Genomic DNA, 19,061 nt, shown 5'->3' on the forward strand with positions numbered 1-19,061 from the left:
CGTCATTAGAAGGCTTTGAAACCACAAGGGGCAGTACGTGACACACTTTTTGTGAGTAAACAAACTAGTGTCTCAAGTCGCGTACTTATACTGTTCTACTGTACCAGTATTGAGTAATAACACTAACCAGTTTTTAGCCTTCAAACCAACTAAAAGGTCTGTTTTGCATCTTCTGAATTTTCTAGCTTGGTAAATATTTTCCGAATATGAAGTCAGAGGTGGGTAGACAAGAAGCACACATGCTATATACAAAACATACAGTATATACAGTATACAGTATGCTTTTCTGAGGGTCCTGGCAATAAAATAAGCATACATTTTTATTTTTAAATCAGTTGACACTTTTAATAGGTTCAATGTTTACATTTTTCTGGTTTGTGTGAACTTTCAGGAAATGCAAGCACACACCAATATATTTACAGTTCAGTTATTGTAAACCTCAAAGGACAGTTCTTGAACTTTAAGTTTTTATTTTTTTTTATCTTTCTGGTAAAGACAGGCAGCCAGTCACACATAAAATGCAGAAATGTAATAATAAACACATGAAGTGATCTTTCGCAACCCTCTTTTTGTTGTTACGGTTTTAGGAAGCACTTGAACTGTTTAAAGGCGTCTGATGCAAAATCATCACCTTACTTTGTGACTGAAAATAATTACGTAGCTCATAGAAGAACTGATCTCTTTAAAATGTAGAACATTTTTCTTTTGAAATGTAATAAATTGACAGACAAAATGAAATGAAAAAGTGCAGATTGATGAAAAACAAACTTTGAAATGCAGTACAGCAAGCTCAGTTATGTGTAGCGCTGTGGTCAGTAATAAAAAAATATCAGAATACGAAGAGTTATAGTGTACTGAAATATAGACAGAATGCAGTGGGTTAAATGAGAAAGTCAACACCAATACAGCAGATATCCAGCTCATCATAGAAATCCTCCATCGACATAGATAGATAGATAGATAGATAGATAGATAGATAGATAGAAATTGTATGTACATGTCCCTGCTCATCAGTTTTCTTCATAATAAAAAAGGTGTTTCAACAATTAAAAGTAATACAATATATAAACACATTCAGGGTTTTAGTTACTCAGAATGGCTTCTGTAATCAAATGTCACCATTATTTATTAGCAGAAAACTACAATAATTATATATTGGCAGATGAAAATATGAAGTGAAACTCTATACCAGATCAAGCTGTGGTCATATTGACCAGTTTAATCAGCCAGTTTAATCACATGCCTGGTTTCATTTTCAGTGATTCAGATTCAGTGTAGGTGATGTAAACAGTAGCAGCTACATTTTAATGTCTGGTTATATTATATTATATTATATTATAAATTATAATGAAAAGTACGTTAACCTGAAAGAGACTTTCTCCTTGCAAAATTCAAAGGATCCAGTGGCAAAAACTTTGCCATGTCTTTCAAAACATAAGCCAAAAATTTTCCAGTAACTTACATATTAACTTCTGACACCATGTGGGGATAATTTTGTACATGGAGAGCAGATATCAGCTGAAAAACCACAAATAAGAAAAAACTCTAAATACACACAGATTGTGGTAACTAACCATGTATTAGTCGCTTTTCGACAAGAACTAATAATAATGAGTATATTCCTAATCTCTTCCCCATTAGCTAGTAACTTAATGTTGATACAAATTGCCTGGATGAACATGAAATGTAGCTAAGCAATGAAACATACATCTAACAAGAGATTTTATGTCACTTATTGCTGTGTTTTTGGAAAAAAACAAAACAAAAACAATGGCAATTCTTGAACATTAAGAGCTTTTTTTTTTTTTTTTTTTAAATGCAAACAACCAACCACACGTACAATTCAGAAACGTATTAATAAATACCTCAAGTAATCATTCACAACCCTCCTTGTGCTGTTGGCACATGTTACATTTTTGAATTAGTAAGAATAATAATTAATTTTTTTAAGTAATTGGATGGCAAAATGCACAAACTTAGGCTGTGTCCACTTACACGCGAAAGTGTCCCCTGAAATTTCTCTCCATTACACTTTCAACAGAGATTCGCAAAACGATGCAAAACAGCAAGGAAAGTTGAGTTGTTTCAACTTTTTGCAAATTACAAAATAAATCTTTTCGCTATCAGCATGCAATTGCATTCATTCACACTGTACTCTGTACATATAGTAGTTCTGTCTGGACTACATGAATGACCACAAGCCCTTTCTTTCTCTGATGCATGTTACAGGTGAGTGTTTCGTCTCTGTGTTTATAGTTTAGAACTGTTTTATCTAAATAGCAGATTTGAATGGAAATGTGTGCTATTGGGGGAAAAAATGTATAATATAGAATATTTATAGAATATTTTCAGTCTGAAGCACCCTATTTTTTTTAGTACAAACTTTGTTATAGATTTTTATTTTCTGACTTCTACATTATTGATTCAGTACAAAAGCATTTTAGATTCCAAACATTAGTTTTCCAGCACAAAATGAAATGTTACAGAAAAATGTTTGTATGTCAGTAAAGAAAGCAGCAGATTCCATAAGAGACACTTTTCAGATAAAAACATAATGAAGGCTGCTGGGTTTCGCTGCAGAAATAAGAAGCGAGTCGACAGTCAAAGTCTCCAGAAGAACTGTGGCTGCTTCTGCAAGATGCTCAGTAACACTTCCAGCTCATTTCCTTATAAAACTGCACACACTGCACCTCAGATACTGCTTTATTTATTTAAAGCGAAGGATCGTCACATTAAATATTGACTTTGTTTCATTTATTACTGTTTACACTGCAAAAAATGACATCTTAGCAAGTGAAAATATCTTGAATATAGTCAAATTTATCTAGTATTTCCTATTACGATATTACAACAAACCAAATGTAAGAATACTAAAACCTAGTTCTAGACATTTTTTACTATTTTCAAGCTTGAAATAGTCTTCTTCTATTGGCAGATAATTTTGCTAATTTTAAGCATTTATTTCTAAAAAGAAGCAAAATTATCTGCAAATAGAACAAGAAAATGTAACGTGTGAAATGAGTAAAAAATGTCCAGAAATAGCTTTAATAATCTTATAATTGGTTGATTGTAATTTTATAATAGGAAATACTAGATAAATCTGATTATATTCAAGATATTTTTACTTATTAAGATGTCAGTTTTTGCAGTATACTGCTCTTTATAGGATTTTTTAAATGTAGAAACATTTAATTTCATTATTTTTGAAGGCGTCTTTGCTTTTTACATGTGCCTAAGACTTTTGCACAGTACTGTACATCACAACAACAACAAAAATTAACTCAGAATGCCTTTATTTTAGAACTACCTTTATGAGAATAATAATCTTGAATAGAAGATAATTTATTTGAAATCCATGATCGACAGATTCATTCACATCCTACATTGTAAACACGCCCCTAAAGCAGAGCAATGCACATCCTGCCTTACTGTATGACTTTAAATAATTACGTAGATCGTAGACTAACTGATCTGTTTATAATGTAGACTATTTGTACTGTAGAATTTATTTTTTGAAATGTAGTAAATGAAAGTCAAAATTATTAAATGAAAATGAACAGAACTTAAGGACAGAAGTGAAATGCAGTACAGCAAGCTATTCTGTGGTCAGTAAGGAAAATGTCAGATTATACACAGATATATAGTTTACTGAAATATAGACAGAATGCAGTGGCTTAAATGAGAAAGTCAACACCAATACAGCAGATATCCAGCTCATCATAACTCCTGCAGAAATCCTCCATCGACATCCTGCAACAGCAAATAGATAGATAGATAGATAGATAAATAGATTTTAAAATTGTATGAATATGCTCCTGTTTTCTCAGTAAATTTATTAAAAATAAATAAATCAGATCCACATACTGTAAACAAAATACCTTTTAAATGTGATAATATTCAGAACTTAGGTGTAATTTACACTACCAACACTAGGGGGTGTGTTTCCCCACTTTTTTTAAAAATGTATATTAAAAAATTATACAGTATAAAAGCTTGTAGAAATAAATGAATTCATGGATAAATACATAAAATGTGTTTTACATAAATATGTAAAATGTGTGCTGTATATATTTCTCTAAATGTACAACGTATATAAAGGTATTTTATACTTTATTATTATTAGACCTACCAAAACTCTCCATTGTTTTTATCCTCCAGCCATGTTTCACGATCCTGGCTGCTCACCTCCTTCCACAGAGGTGATCTGAAAATAAATAAATAAATAAATAAATAAATAAATCACATATTTCATAAAAATACATCACAAAAAGATTTAACTCACACGATCATGCATATAACATAGATGCTTCACTGAATTTCTGATCTAATCAAACACATATTTACACAAGCAGCATGAATAACAACCACAGACTGTAAATGTACACACGCACACACACACACACACACACACACACACACATCATATGATTCAACTGACCACTAGAGGTCATTATCAAACAGTGTTTCCCTAATCACAGGTCTTACCCCTGGTTACAGCCCTTACAACAAATATGTTTATAAGAAAACATGTTTTTTGTGTAAATTTAAATCTCACTTTACTAATTAAATAAGAAAAAAGTGTGAGTGGATGTTATTATATTAAAATAATAATTATTTTTCTATAATGACATGTCACTAAGTGTCTTGAGACTCCTTCCATAAATGTTAAACAAACATCTCTTGACAGAAAACTTCACAATTTCAACGATTACACATATTTTTTATCCATTATGTGGAGCATCCACTGTAAATGAGCTGTTGCTATAGAAACGGTAACATTAAGCACAATAAAAGAGCTTCAATTAATTCAGAATTAATTCACATCCAGGAAAAGAAAGTCAGAACATATCACCTTGATTTTATAACTGACTTATTTGTGACTGGAATGAATCTACTGAGGTTTGTTGTTGTTGTTGTTGTTTGTTTGTTTTTACCTTTATATTGTGGATTGTCTTATTAATGTTACTGAATTAACAGAATGAACAATTTATCTTCCCTGTGATTCTTTGCTTCGTTTTGCCTGTACTTCACAGCTGCACTACTGTCAGAGCTGCTGAAATTAATCCACACCTTCTGACCAATCAGAATCCAGAACTCAGCAGCGCTTTGGGTTGTGTGTGTGTTTGTATTAGAGTTTATTGCCGTATCAGCTTCAATGGCTATTTCATGGCAAATACACATATTAATCAAACATTCAATAAAATAAAAAGTCTTTCAAAGTCTTTCAAAGTTTGTCCTGATTGAAGGTGTTGTCTCATGACATTAAAAGTAGAGCAGACCAAAAAAATATGTTTTACGGTCAAGGGAGTGTTACGATATTGGCATTTTGGTGGTTCTTTGTCCTTCTGTAAATATCCACATGTCAGTCTGGTCAAGTTCAAGTCAAGTCAAGTGGAGTTTATTGTCATTTCAGCCATATACAGCCAGTTAGTACATAGTGAAGCGAAACGACGTTTTCTCCAGGACCAGAGTGCTACATAAGACAAACACAGAACAACACAGAACTACAAGGGAACTACATAAATTTATACATAAAGTGCACAAGTGCAAACATGTGCAGACAGCACAAGACAGTACAGTGACTACTGGGATAGACAATGGGCGCAGTAAGTCCCAGTGCAGCGCCGACCAGTACATAGTTCTGTTAGAATGTGAATCTAGTGACAATAGTGCAAATAGTACAAGAGTACAATACAAGTAGCTGAAATAGTGCATACAGTTGAGGTCAAAAGTTTACATCCCCCTTTCAGAATCTGCAAAATGTTACTTATTTTACCAAAATTCAATTCAATTTTATTTGTATAGCGCTTTTAACAATGGACATTGTCACAAAGCAGCTTTACAGAAATTAATGGATTCACAAAAAAAAGATATATAGTAAATATGTGAATTTATCCCTAATGAGCGAGCCAGAGGCGACGGTGGTGAGGAAAAACTCCCTGAGACGACGTGAGGAAGAAACCTTGAGAGGAACCAGACTCAAAAAGGAACCCGTCCTCATCTGGGTGCAACGGATAGTGCGATTATAAAAAAATAAGAGGGATCATACAAAATGCATGTTATTGTTTATTTAGTGCTGACCTGAATAAGATATTTCACATAAAAGATGTTTACATAAAGTCCACAAGAGAAAATAATAGTTGAATTTATAAAAATGACCCTGTTCAAAAGTTTACATCCCCTTGATTCTTAATACTGTGTTGTTACCTGAATGATCCACAGCTGTGTTTTTTTGTTTACTGATAGTTGTTCCTGAGTCCCTTGTTTGTCCTGAACAGTTAAACTGCCTGCTGTTCTTCAGAAAAATCCTTCAGCTCCCACAAATTCTTTGGTTTTCCAGCATTTTTGTGTATTTGAACCCTTTCCAACAATGACTGTATGATTTTGAGATCCATCTTTTCACACTGAGGACGACTGAGGGACTCGTATGCAACTATTACAGAAGGTTCAAACGCTCACTGAAGCTCCAGAAGGAAAAACATGCACTAAGAGCCGGGGGGTGAAAACTTTTTGAATTTCAAGATCAGGGTAAATTTAACTTATTTTGTCTTCTGGGAAACATGTAACTATCTTCTGTAGCCTCTGAAGGGCAGTACTAAATGAAAAAATATGATATTTAGGCAAAATAAGAAAAATGTACACATCTCCATTCTGTTCAAAAGTTTTCACCCCCCGGCTCTTAATGCATGTTTTTTCCTTCTGGAGCATCAGTGAGCTTTTGAACCTTCTGTAATATACCATTATATTAAATAAACAATGACATGCATTTTGTATGATCCTCTTATTTTGGTAAAATAATTAACATTTTGCAGATTCTGAAAGGGGGATGTAAACTTTTGACCTCAACTAGCAGCTTATGTACAGTATAATAAATATTTGTAGCAGCATAATGTAATGTGCAAAAAACTTGCAAAGAGGATGGAGGATGCTTAGTTGTGTGTGTGTGTGTGTGTGTGTGTGTGTGTGTGTGTGTGTGTGTGTTCCTTCAGTCCAGTTTCTGAGTGTTGAGGAGTCTGATGGTTTGGGGGAAGAAACTATTGCACAGTCTGGTTATGAGGCCCGAATGCTTCGGTACCGTTTGCCAGACGGCAGGAGGGTGAAGAGTGTGTGAGAGGGGTGTGTGGGATCATCCACAGTGCTGGTGGCTTTGCGGATGCAGCGTGAGGTGGTGTGACCTACGCAGCACTTTGTGTACACGACTCGATCATGTCTGGATTTAAAAGGGTAGGTGCATATTTTTATCAGCGCTTTGCTATAATGTGTGCTTATTAAACTGTGATCCTCGAGACATGAGTGTGATTAAAGTAGAAACTTACTTATCACTCCAGTCTCCCTTCCACTCTCCTTTTCCCCAGGGGTTCAGCAGTCTCACCAGTCTCACCATCTTACCCTGAGACTTAACCTGAGAAAGAAAAAATGCATAATTTTTCAGCTAAACACTTTTTTCAACACATGGAACATGAATGTAGTCAACTGTAAATAAAACTCTCTCATGTTTACTCTCTCATCTTTACAGGATGTGTAGCTGTGATGGAGGACGTGCACACAGGTGTGTAGCGTCAGGTGAGTAGACTGATCTTTATTCTACACTGTACAGCCATTTTAGATGAATTTATTAAGACTAAATCACTTAATCTAAGGTTATTTCATTTTATTCTATATTTATTCAAATCTTTTCATTTCTGAATAACTATGAAATCATATTAATAATTCTAATACATTGCATTCATAAATGATTTCCTAGTTATACAGGTGCTATTTTGTTTTATAAATCTTCTTTTTAAATAATAAATGATACAAACTTTAATCTGTTAATTACATATAACATTATTCTTCATCCTTAAAGACACTTTAGCATTTATTCCACATGATTAGTGCAGTTTTAAAAACTGGATATATTCAAAAACACCATAATTAAATAGATGTATTTTTTCAACTGTATTGTTTGTTGTATTGTTGTTTATTGAATTGTATTAATGTTTGTTTTTATTAATCATTTTTTAATTTAAAACTCATGTTTAAAAACGTTGTTAAAGCCAGAAACATGTATTTTTTAGACAAAACTTTTCGTTAAGTGGATTGAATATTGGAAGGATTTCGAGACTTCATTAGAAAACACAAATATACGATTCTGAATAGGTTTTGGTTGAAGTCTGAATCCATCTTTATCTGTTTCAGTAAGCTGTAGTGTTTGGATATACACTTTAAGAAATATATCTATAAAACAAACCATAAGTGAACAAATGAATATTACATTAAAATCTATGACTCCAGTATATTGTGGTAGACAAGTGACTGTAAATGTATTTACAATATAAAATATTCATATATAAATAACACAACAAATGTCTACATACACACTCATATATAAACACAGATATATATTTTTTAAAATGACCATTTTTTTGCTGTTTTTTTTTGTCATTCTTTAATTATTAGTTGATTATTATAATGCAAGTAAACTGGCAGGATAGAGTCATGAGAAAATGCCCAGAGGTGTTAAAAATCCTTGTAAACACACACTGATATAAAACACAGCTTAGTGACTCACCTTGGTGACTCCAGTAATGGTGTAGGCGTGTCCCTGCACGATGCCGTTGGGAAGCACCGTGTTAGCGGGAGTGGGCTGAAAAATAAACAAATAACAGTACTGAAAAATAAAGTAAATATAAGGGCTGAGCATGTAAAGTGCAGGAACCAAACCGCCATCATCCCAACAGGAAGCTGCAGTTAAATTCCACTTTACAGTTGAAGGACAGGCTACGACCCCTAATGCGAGAATTCATAGCTATCTAAAGTAAAGTCGAATATGTTAAATAAAAAATCTAGATGCATTTTTCTGAATATCGAGGCACAATTCCAGGCTGTAACACCACAAAATGTAAAAGTTTAAGAGGATATACAGTACTGCGTAAAAGTCTTAGGCACCCTATTTTTTCTTTTAGTACAAACTTTGTTATAGATGTTTATTTTCTGGCTTCTACATTATTGATTCAGTACAAAACCATTTTAGATTCCAAACATTAGTTTTCCAGCACAAAATGAAATGTTCCAGAAAAATGTTTGTATGTCAGTAAAGAAAGCAGCAGATTCCATAAGAGACACTTTTCAGATAAAAACATAATGAAGGCTGCTGGGTTTCGCTGCAGAAATAAGAAGCGAGTCGACAGTCAAAGTCTCCAGAAGAACTGTGGCTGCTTCTGCAAGATGCTCAGTAACACTTCCAGCTCATTTCCTTATAAAACTGCACACACTGCACCTCAGATACTGCTTTATTTATTTAAAGTGAAGGATCGTCACATTAAATACTGACTTTGTTTCATTTATTACTGTTTATTGCTCTTTATAGGAGTTTTTTTAATGTAGAAACATTTAATTTCATTATTTTTGAAGGCGTCTTTGCTCTACAGCATTTCTTTGCATGCGCCTAAGACTTTTACACAGAACTGTATATATATGGGAGACACTGTATTAATAACTTTGATGAGTCAGTAATTAAACGGTTCATTTGTTCTGTGCTTTTGTGTTTTTTATTTCTATACTACTATGACGGAATACTGTAGCCTGCGTCTACAGTAGCTCTAAACCAATTCACCTGGGCATTTTTAAAATCTATTGAGGTTAAACAAGTTCAAGTTCTAAGTCAGAAAATACAAGCCAGAGTTCCATGAATGCAGCATAAGATTTAGTATCATTCAGTCTCAGAACTGTTGAGACAAGTCTTTCTTCCACATCTAATCATAGTAATCAGTGAAGCAGTGAATATTATTTGCCTCAGGAGTGTTTGAATATGGAATAAAGAATCCGAGAATGTGAGTTAAACTGCCTCCTATATCATGTTTAATAAATATTTCCAGTGCTGGAGACTGAACACGCACCAGCGCAGTTCTGAGCTCATAATCAGGCATGTTAGTGCAGGAAGCAGAGAGTGTGCAGTCTGGAGGACGAGTTCATCTTCACACGTTTGTTCTCACGCAAATTCCTTTTAAACAGATCGTTGGTAAAGAATAAAGAGAACAACAATAAAGAATCTTTATTGTTTAAATTACTGCTTGAGGTATTCTTTATTTTACTTCCATTCAGATGAATTCTTTTTGAACATTTTTTAAACCAATAATTCACTGCAAACAGAGAGCCAGGTTACAGCTTTAACATTCAGGTCACTGTGTAATAAAATAAAGTGTGATGTTAGTCATGTTATCTGTAATATCTGTAATGTTTTTTTATCCTTAACATATTTAAATATAGATTTTAGTGTCTGGTTTATATTATATCACTGCCCTGCCTTTTAAACCTGTTCAACTTTTCCACACTTTGTAGTGTTACATCTCCAGATATCAAGATGAAATACTACTCTTGCACAACCTGCATTTTTTTTTCTCACAGCACTGTAATAGAAATTAACATGAAAATAATGTGAGAAATTCAACCATTCGTGTGACTTCGACATCCAACCCGAGGAGCACAGATGTAAAAAAAAAAAAAGATGGTAAGACTTTTAAGTTTAGTGTTAATTTAATAAATCAGCATTTTTTTCTTTCAGATTACACAATGCCCTAATGAAAACAGTGAATAAAAGTAGAAATCTCACACTCCTCATAACAGGAAGCAGGTCTGTAACCACTGCAGTCACTTTAGCTAGCTACGTACATCAACAAGCAGTGGCACAGAACTTGCGAAGTTATTTAGCTAGCTGTTATGCTAAGAAAAAGACGAATCACATCTACATTATATGTTTCATTGATAATTAAAGAAGGTAGGAGTGATTAAAAAAAAAAAGCATTAACTAATAATCCTTCGCTAGTGATTTACTGAATTCCCTCTAATATTATACAGTCAGGTCCATAAGTATTTGGACAGTGACACGATGTTCGTAATTTTGTCTCCGTACTCCACCACAGTGGATTTGAAATGAAGCAGTCAAGATGTGATTGAAGTGTAGACTTTCAGCTTTAATTCAAGAGAATTAAGAAAAATATTGCATTAACCGTTTTCCATTTTCTCCATTTCCACAGGCTCTAAAGGAACTGGACAATTGACTGATAAGCAGGTTCATAGCCAGTTGTGGCCTGTTTCCTCGTTATTTCATGACAAATTAAGGAGATAAAACATCTGGAGATGATTCCAAGTGTTGAATTTGCATTTGGTAGCTGTTCATGGGAACTCTCACTATTACAAACACTATTGGTGTTTCTGTCCAAATACTTATGGACCTGACTGTATATGAGAGTGGGTCTAACACTGAACCCTGAGGAACGTCTTGTGTAACTAGCTGGTTGTCTAATGTAGTTAAACTGGATTAATTATATATTTACATTAATGTAGTTGATCGTTTTAATCTGTTAGCACAGGAACCAGACATCCAACATCCTGTTAACATGAACAGGGACATCCATGATACCATTTTAGTGCAAGATACAAACAATAATGTGTGTGTGTGTGAATAATTACCCCTGGAGGTGTTCCACACCCCATTACAGCTCTGCGCTTCACTGCCTGATCCATCAGATCCCAGAGATTTTCAGAAGCTTTGGTCAGGTTGAATGTTTTGTACGCTCCGCCGGTGAAATCATGCAGACCATCGGATATAAAGCCACCATTCATTGCTGCATACGAACCACACACTCTGGCAAAAAAATACATCACTGTAACTTATACAGTATTTTAAATATTAAAGATTAATGGTTGTTATTAGACGTACTTAGCGTAGGCTTTCTCCAGCAGCGCAGGCCAGAACTCATTACGGGTTTTGCAGTGAACGAAGATCAGTTGTCCGCTGAGTGTTGGTAACTGGTCGTCTATCACAACATCCACCCACTCCCCGTTTCTGTAGAACTGCGCAGAAGTAACCAGACTGTCAGAAATACGTTCAGGGTTCGTAAATAAAAGCAAAAGTTGGGTTTATTAAGTATGGAATACACACTGTGTGTTGTGTTGCTGTTATAGTAAAAGTGATGTGGTGGTGTGATGAAGCGGAGTTACTGAAGATGATTATTTTCCTATAACAGTACATCCCCAAGTGTTTTATTCCTCTTACACCACAACAACTTGTCAACAGTTTCAACGTTTTATTGATTAAAGACTGATATGTATATTTTATCCATTTATAGTTACATTTACTGATTTAGTTCCTGTTGTCACTTACGTTACAGCAGCTATAAACAGTCGTTCTCTCACCAGCCTCTCTTTATTCTCTCTCTCTTTTGAAGTTAATATGACAAAAACAGGATTGCTCTACTCACCCTGAAATGAAATATGCCTGCATAATCCTTATCAAACGACTGATCGTCAGGAATGACTTGGTCCATGACGTCCTTCTGGAATGTTATTGCTCCAATTGCAGCCAAAAACCAGCAGTTTCCTAAACACAGGAACAAAAATAAATATGATTTTTACAACAACTTATATTCCCTTTTCAGTCCCCCGATATAGACTCACACCGATATTTCATATATATGTATATATATAACAACTATATATAACAACTTATATATACATATATATGATTATTAGTTAATGCTTTATATATGTGAAGCTTGTTTTTTTTTTAAAAAAAAAAGAAATAAATGTTTGTTTAAAATATCCATTTATTTATTTATTTATTTTATAGGGAACATAATTGATGTGCTTTATATTATTTACATTATGCATCTGCTGTTTGTACATTTAAATGTAAAAAAAAAAAAAAAAAGCAGAACTCGTACCATCTCTTTCAGCAATACACAATAAAAAATATGTTTTAATGAGCAGAAATTTGAACTAGAAATGTGTTAAACAAAATACATCATTTACAAAGTACAGAAAGTGGCTGTGAAGCAAAGCAGAGAGCAGATTGACTGATTAACTGAACTTTGTTAACTAGTTAATCTAACATGACATGCTGATATACAGAAGCCAACTAAAGTTTTTAAAGAACATTTCTAGGTAACTAAGAATTTAAATTTTACTCACCAAGATCTCCTTGAGAGAAGTCAAACCTGGACTCGCCATCTACAATAAGACAAGGATCATCCACTAGTTCCTGTTAAAAAAAAAAAAAACATTATTTTTATGATTATTTCACAATGTTTTGCCCCATTGTTGTTAGCTGTTTCTTTAAATTTTACAGCAACTAAAACATAACTAACACAATCCATAATTTATCATCTCATCATCTCAGTGCTAATGAATAAAAACAGCCATGAAGGAAACACAGCGCGAAATTCCTCTTCAATAAGAGATGGAGGGAAACGGAGGTGCTACTAACATCACCCTTCTCATTCAGCTATAGTTATAATAACGATAGTTATCACTTTATTTACAATTCCATAAATCAGCAATAAAACAGCAGAAAATACAGGAAGCAGGTCTGTAACCACCACAGTCGAGGTTGTTGAGATAGTGTGAAAATTGTATTTTATATTAATGTTAGATAGCTAGTTAACTAGCCAGGTTATTTAGCTAAACGCTATGCTAGGAAATTCCACACTTCACCAGGGCTAGATGTTAAATTATTGATTGAAGAATTTAGGAGGCAACTTAAAAATACATTAACCATTAATCATTCATTAATGCCTCACTGACTTACCTTCTTTAAGATAATAGAGTGGGTCTAACACCGAACTGAGGAAGCGTCTGTGTAACTAGCTGGTCACATAAAATCCACTAAATCCATACTGACTATTTGTAAATAGTAGAAATATAATTTTAAATAATAATTGTTCCTTATTATTAGACAAAGTGAGCATCCAATCTTCACATTACAGAGTTAAATCAGCTGATTTCTTTGTTAAAATTCAGAAATAAGAATGCAACTTTAAGACAAAAAAAAGTCCCAAAGCTCAAGGCTAAAATCAGATCAAACTGTTTTACTGACCGAATTTACTGCCAGCTTTTATTTGCTAACAGAAAGTCATTAAGTGGTTTATTAAATGTTAGTTAATTAATAAAATCCAATCTCTGTGTTGAAGCCATTCAGTTAGAAACCCCAGGTCAATAAGGGGATTCTCAATCCAGTTTAAAACATGTCTGTCTGTCTGTCTGTCTGTCTGACTGACTATAATTTACACACACTCAGAAGCAGGAACATTTTTCCTGACCTTTTCAAAATGCAACATTTCTTGTGTAAATGATTTTTTCAAAGGTTTTAAATATAAGTGTGTTCTTATCCAGCTGGATAAACGAGGCTCACTGTGACTAGCAGACTGTTGTGTAGTAATAAAAACACACACATGTTTGAACATGAATGCAGTCTGGTTAGAATTCCTCATTCAGTGTGTGAATCGAGACGTGTTGGAAACTGCGTGAGCAGGAAGACAGAAACTTCTCCATAAAACCAGAACAGAACCAAACGAGGCCCTGGGGCTAGCTTCTCAGTGAGAGACAGCATTCCCCTGTACTAGCAATTTTTTAGTATTACTTTTAAGTAAATCTAAACTGAATATATGCTAATACAACTGATTTACAAGCCTTATTTCCAATTACAAACGTACAGTACATTTTTTTTACTTATTAATATTCAAGAATAAAAATCAAGTTCCTAAATGAATCAGGAGATGATGAGAAAAAAGAATACTGTTAGTAATTAATTAAAGTAGCGACTAGGGTTAGTAATTATTATTTAGTAAGTAACTATTTTTTTTGGGAAAAACAAATTTCCTAATAAGGACAGATGGAGCTCTGGGACAGAATGAGTTAAGACCAGTTGTTCTGTATTTTGGCGAAATAAAGCAGAGCAGTTGCTTTTATCCATCACAGAAACTGAGTCAGCTAATCTATATCTTCATACTGTTACAATATTAGCTATTTTTACACACATTCATGATATTTTATTAAATATTACCACTGTAAGTATTAAATTTCAAAATATTAATAACATTCTAGGCTTGAATTATACGTTATTTAATTATATGTTATTTAATACGTTATTTATATTTCCATAGAAAATACTAAAACATATCTATAACAAAGTTTGTACTAAAAAAAAAGGGGGTGCCAAGACTTTTGCACAGCACTGTATGTTAATCAAGGAAGCAGGTATATCTACTATTATTTTAAGAGTGAAACCATTTGTTAATCAGCGTATATAGATGCATGATTATGACAAGTACGTTACTGTTAAAAAGATGGCTGAAGGTTTTTGAGATTCAGCAGGAAAGGAATATGATTATATATACAGTATATAAAAACAACCTGGTTGCTTTTATAGGGAGGAGGGAGGAGTGGCGCAAGACCAGAAGGCATGAGCTGATTATGAAAAGAGGGACTCCGCCTAGAGAGAGATAAGCGCTGTAAAACTGCATAAAAGAGTGTGCTGGGACGGAGTCTGGTGGCTGCTCCACAGACCAGCTCGACTTTGTTGCTTTGTAATAAAGTCTATTTTTTGGCATCAAAACCCTCAAGAGCTTTTGTGCAGAAAAGATTCCACCACAAATGAAGGGCAGGTTGATTAAATTACTGATGGGCTATGGCATCAACAAAATCATACCATAATCATTGTGAGCTTTAGGACATTTTTTTCTTTTTAATGTTTTTTTGGGACTCCCAGCTATTCTTCTGTAGATGATTAGCAAACTTCAGTATGCTAAATAAGCTCTTTATTTTAAACATTACACTGTATATTATGGTAATGTGTAGACATGAATTCAGTTGTGAGAAATGGGAACATACCGAAGGCCTCTTCCACACCACTTTGCCCACTTTGGTAAGCGGCAGCAGGCCCGAGCCGATGGCGCGCCGATCTGCAGGAAACTTATCGTCCACAAACTTGGCGTTACTACTCAGACATTTCTGACGCAGTTTGAGAAAATCCTGAGCCTGAAAGCTCTGCGGGTTTTGGCGAGAACCGGCCACATTCAGCCTGCGCCGTTTATTCTTCTGAGGAGCCATGTGGAGAAATCTGATTAAAGAGAAACACAAAAACACTGCAAACTCAACTGAAGCGAAACAACGTGATTTATACCACAGAGATGTTGAATAATTTTCTATAACAGCAGCTCTGGCAGAGAGTGCAGCTGCAAATCACAGGTTTATATTAATGCACTTTGTTCGAATACGTCTTTTTCTTATTGACTTCAAGAGAGACAGATGAGAGGCTGGGGAAGAATGGGGATTGGCTCTTTCTCAGCCTGTAGGCGGTAACGATTAATGAAACTATCCATCCATCCATCCATTCTCTGTACCGTGACCTCGGGACACAAGGCGGGGGACTCGGGACACCCTGGATGGGGTGCCAATCCACAATCGCTATGGACAATTTATAGATGCAAATCAGCCTATAATGCACATCTTTGGACTGGGAAGGAAACCGACGTACCTGGAGGAAACCCCCAAAGAAGGGAGAGAACATGCAAACTCTGCACACAGGGCGGAGAAGGGAATCGAACCCCTAACCCTGGAGGTGTGAGTGAAACCTAAGCTGGGTTACATCCGTCTACAGTATACCTTACCAGTAGTGTGCTGTTAAAGGTTTTTGACCCTCTGATTATTGTTACACACTCCAATGAAACAGAAAATAGGTTGGTGTTAAGCAACTCTTTCAAAATATTATTTCTTTGTACATTTATACATCCATTGTGTTCTTTTGCACTGACTGGATAATGTGCCAAAATGCACCGTAATGTGGGAACATTTCAGAAATTTGCTGTCCGTGTTACACTCACTGCGTTTATGCAGGGTGGAGTCAAGTCTCTGAATTAGTACATATTGTGACGACATTATCATAAAAACTAAAAATAACTGATCTGGTCTTACCCTAACGTCTTAGTGATGCACTCTGTACCCAATAAATTCACAACTTCAGTGTTCTGACTCCTTCTTTTTGATTGGAATGAAAATAGACTCAAGACTTATCTTGAAATATTCAAGTTAACAAGTTAATCTTGAGATCTTGAGTTTGGTCCAAACTTCTTATAATGTTCTTTATTGACTGATCAAATGTTTTCCTATTTTTGAAATACAATTTTTCATGTCTTTCGTGTCTTTGTTACACACACAGCACAGTAAATGTGATGCCTCATAGCTCATGTTGGAGTGGAGGTGTTATCTTCTGACCCATATGCCATTCTGTCTGATGGTAATGTCAGCGTAAGAGTGGGAGTGTTCTTCAAAATTCCTTTTTCTGGAATTTTAGCCTCAGGTTACAGTTTGGCTGCAGGTTTCATGGAGTGACCCATAAAGAGGAACTTTTATAGAGGAGAGAATGTGGGCTTGATTAAGTTTAAAAAGTTACTACAGAGTGTTGAATGTATTGTTTAATACACAGACGTATCAAATCGAGATAACAATCGATATGAACCGGCCCTAATGGACATAGATATTGGATATGTCTGTCTCATTAAGATCTACTGGTTTTAATAGTTTCTGAGAGTCACTTGTTGGGTCATTAGCTGTCTTGTTGTATATGTAGTAGAATGTTATGCATATTTTCAGATGGTGTTGCAGTTAAAATCATGGTTTCTCGCAGACATCCTGAAGTTCAGCATCATTACAGATGATTAGAGATGTAAATTTCACAGAAGCCCATTAGACTCTACAGGACTGCACTGGAAAATCCATTAAAAAATCTCTTTAAATTATGATTTCAGAAAACACAAAATATTAAGAGCTAATGACAAAAACAAACACAAACACAAAGTGTGTACTGTAAGGGTGCATGGTTAAATCCTCAGTGTTCAGCTGGAAATGACTGAACACTGCAGGAGTTAGTATTTGTCTGCTGTGCAAGTTTAACTTTACACTTTCAGCAGTTTCAAGTTTTCACAATCATAACAGGAATGAAAAATTAGATGCATCTAGCGTACTTCTTCAGTTTAATTTCTTTCTGGCTCAGCAGTAATAACATATAAATAGTTCTTACCTGAGTGTGTGTATACCTGAGTGTTGTCTCTCGTCTCGCAGCTCTCCGTGAGACGCAGCTCTCAGTTCCCAGGTGACTTTGTTCCCCTCCTGTTTGAAAACAGCTTTAAATCCTGTGAGTAGAGTGACTGCAGCTGTGTTTATATGGGAGGAGTTTATTTCTATAGAGCTGTATGCTGCAGGGCTTCATTAACATACCACAGAGCTGAAGATAACTCACTCACATTCTCTTTCCACTCAGTGCTTTCATGTGCTTTAACTGCTTTTATTATCATTATTATTATTATTATTATTATTATTATTATTGTTATTATTAACAATCTACGTATCCACAACATTACAATGTCATTAGATATGTTGTTCATGTTATTGTTTTCATAAATGATTATAATTTTATTATGGATTATTCTAGAAAAACTAGACTAAGGTCATCATTGCAGCTGAGAAAATGGTTTATTTTTAATAATAATAATAATAATAATAATAATAATAATAATAATAAGAGGAAGAAGAAGAAGGAGATTCGAATTTATTTAGAGAGCACTTTTCCTGACCATGGTAGCTCATGAAAGTGCCTTACAGCCATTTAATCAACAAATTAAGTGATTAAAAATACAGTAATAAACAAAAAAGGAAATGAAAAAGTAAACAATGTGGGAGTTAAAACTTTTAAAGTTTGTTATAAGGTACACCAGTCAAGCCACTGGGATAAAAAAAGATAAACAGATATTAAAGACATATTAAAAGTCTGGCAGGGATTCTCATCTCCAGTCCTGTCTTGCACAGATTCATTTTTTTTTTTTCCTGCTCCAAACACATCTGATGTGATCGAGCTTATTAACATTTCCCTGGCTCTTAAACATGCTGAGAGAAAGCAGAGAAAGTGCGAAACTGTGCAGGACACAGTGCAGGAAACTCATTTTAAAATAAATTAAAATTTATTTTTTTAATTTTTAAAAAAATGTTTCATATAAAAGTTGCATGTTTAACTAAATACATAAACATTTCATCTAAATCAAATACACAGTATTAGATAAAGACGTAGTATCTTGAATGTCCACTAGGTGGCGATATTACACTTGAATAATAACAGAAGGCAGCGAGCAGAAAAGCAGAAATTGTTAAGACTTTTGCCTCTTATTTTATATTATCTTATCTTATATTAAAGTCTGCACTTTAACGCCACAAACAAATTCCTCCTTTCTGAAAAGATCCGCCATTGTTTA

General features: G+C 34.3%; 1 protein-coding gene across 1 annotated transcript; it reads right to left on the reverse strand.

Annotated features, from left to right (window-relative positions):
• Window positions 1-3,276: 3,276 nt before the first annotated feature.
• Window positions 3,277-18,018, reverse strand: LOC113524637 (calpain-8). Its single transcript, XM_026910980.3, has 10 exons — window positions 17,837-18,018; window positions 15,649-15,877; window positions 12,952-13,021; window positions 12,243-12,361; window positions 11,702-11,835; window positions 11,452-11,626; window positions 8,552-8,626; window positions 7,317-7,402; window positions 4,130-4,204; window positions 3,277-3,750 (listed from the first exon to the last, which is right to left on the reverse strand). Exons 2-10 carry the CDS (start codon window positions 15,865-15,867, stop codon window positions 3,675-3,677), a joined length of 1,029 nt encoding a protein of 342 aa, XP_026766781.1. The 5' UTR covers window positions 15,868-15,877; window positions 17,837-18,018; the 3' UTR covers window positions 3,277-3,674.
• Window positions 18,019-19,061: the final 1,043 nt, after the last annotated feature.

This window comes from Pangasianodon hypophthalmus, chromosome 1 (genome assembly GCF_027358585.1).
Source record: "Pangasianodon hypophthalmus isolate fPanHyp1 chromosome 1, fPanHyp1.pri, whole genome shotgun sequence".
Classification (NCBI taxonomy): Eukaryota; Metazoa; Chordata; class Actinopteri; order Siluriformes; family Pangasiidae; genus Pangasianodon; species Pangasianodon hypophthalmus.

Coding starts and splice junctions, on each gene's coding strand:
- LOC113524637 (XM_026910980.3), bottom strand. CDS start 15,867: ATGGCTCCTCAGAAGAATAAACGGCGCAGGCTGAATGTGGCCGGTTCT. Junction 8,627..11,451: donor GGTGTGGAACACCTCCAGGG/GTAATTATTCAC, acceptor TTTATTTTTCAG/CCCACTCCCGCTAACACGGT. Junction 7,403..8,551: donor CCATTACTGGAGTCACCAAG/GTGAGTCACTAA, acceptor TTTCTTTCTCAG/GTTAAGTCTCAGGGTAAGAT.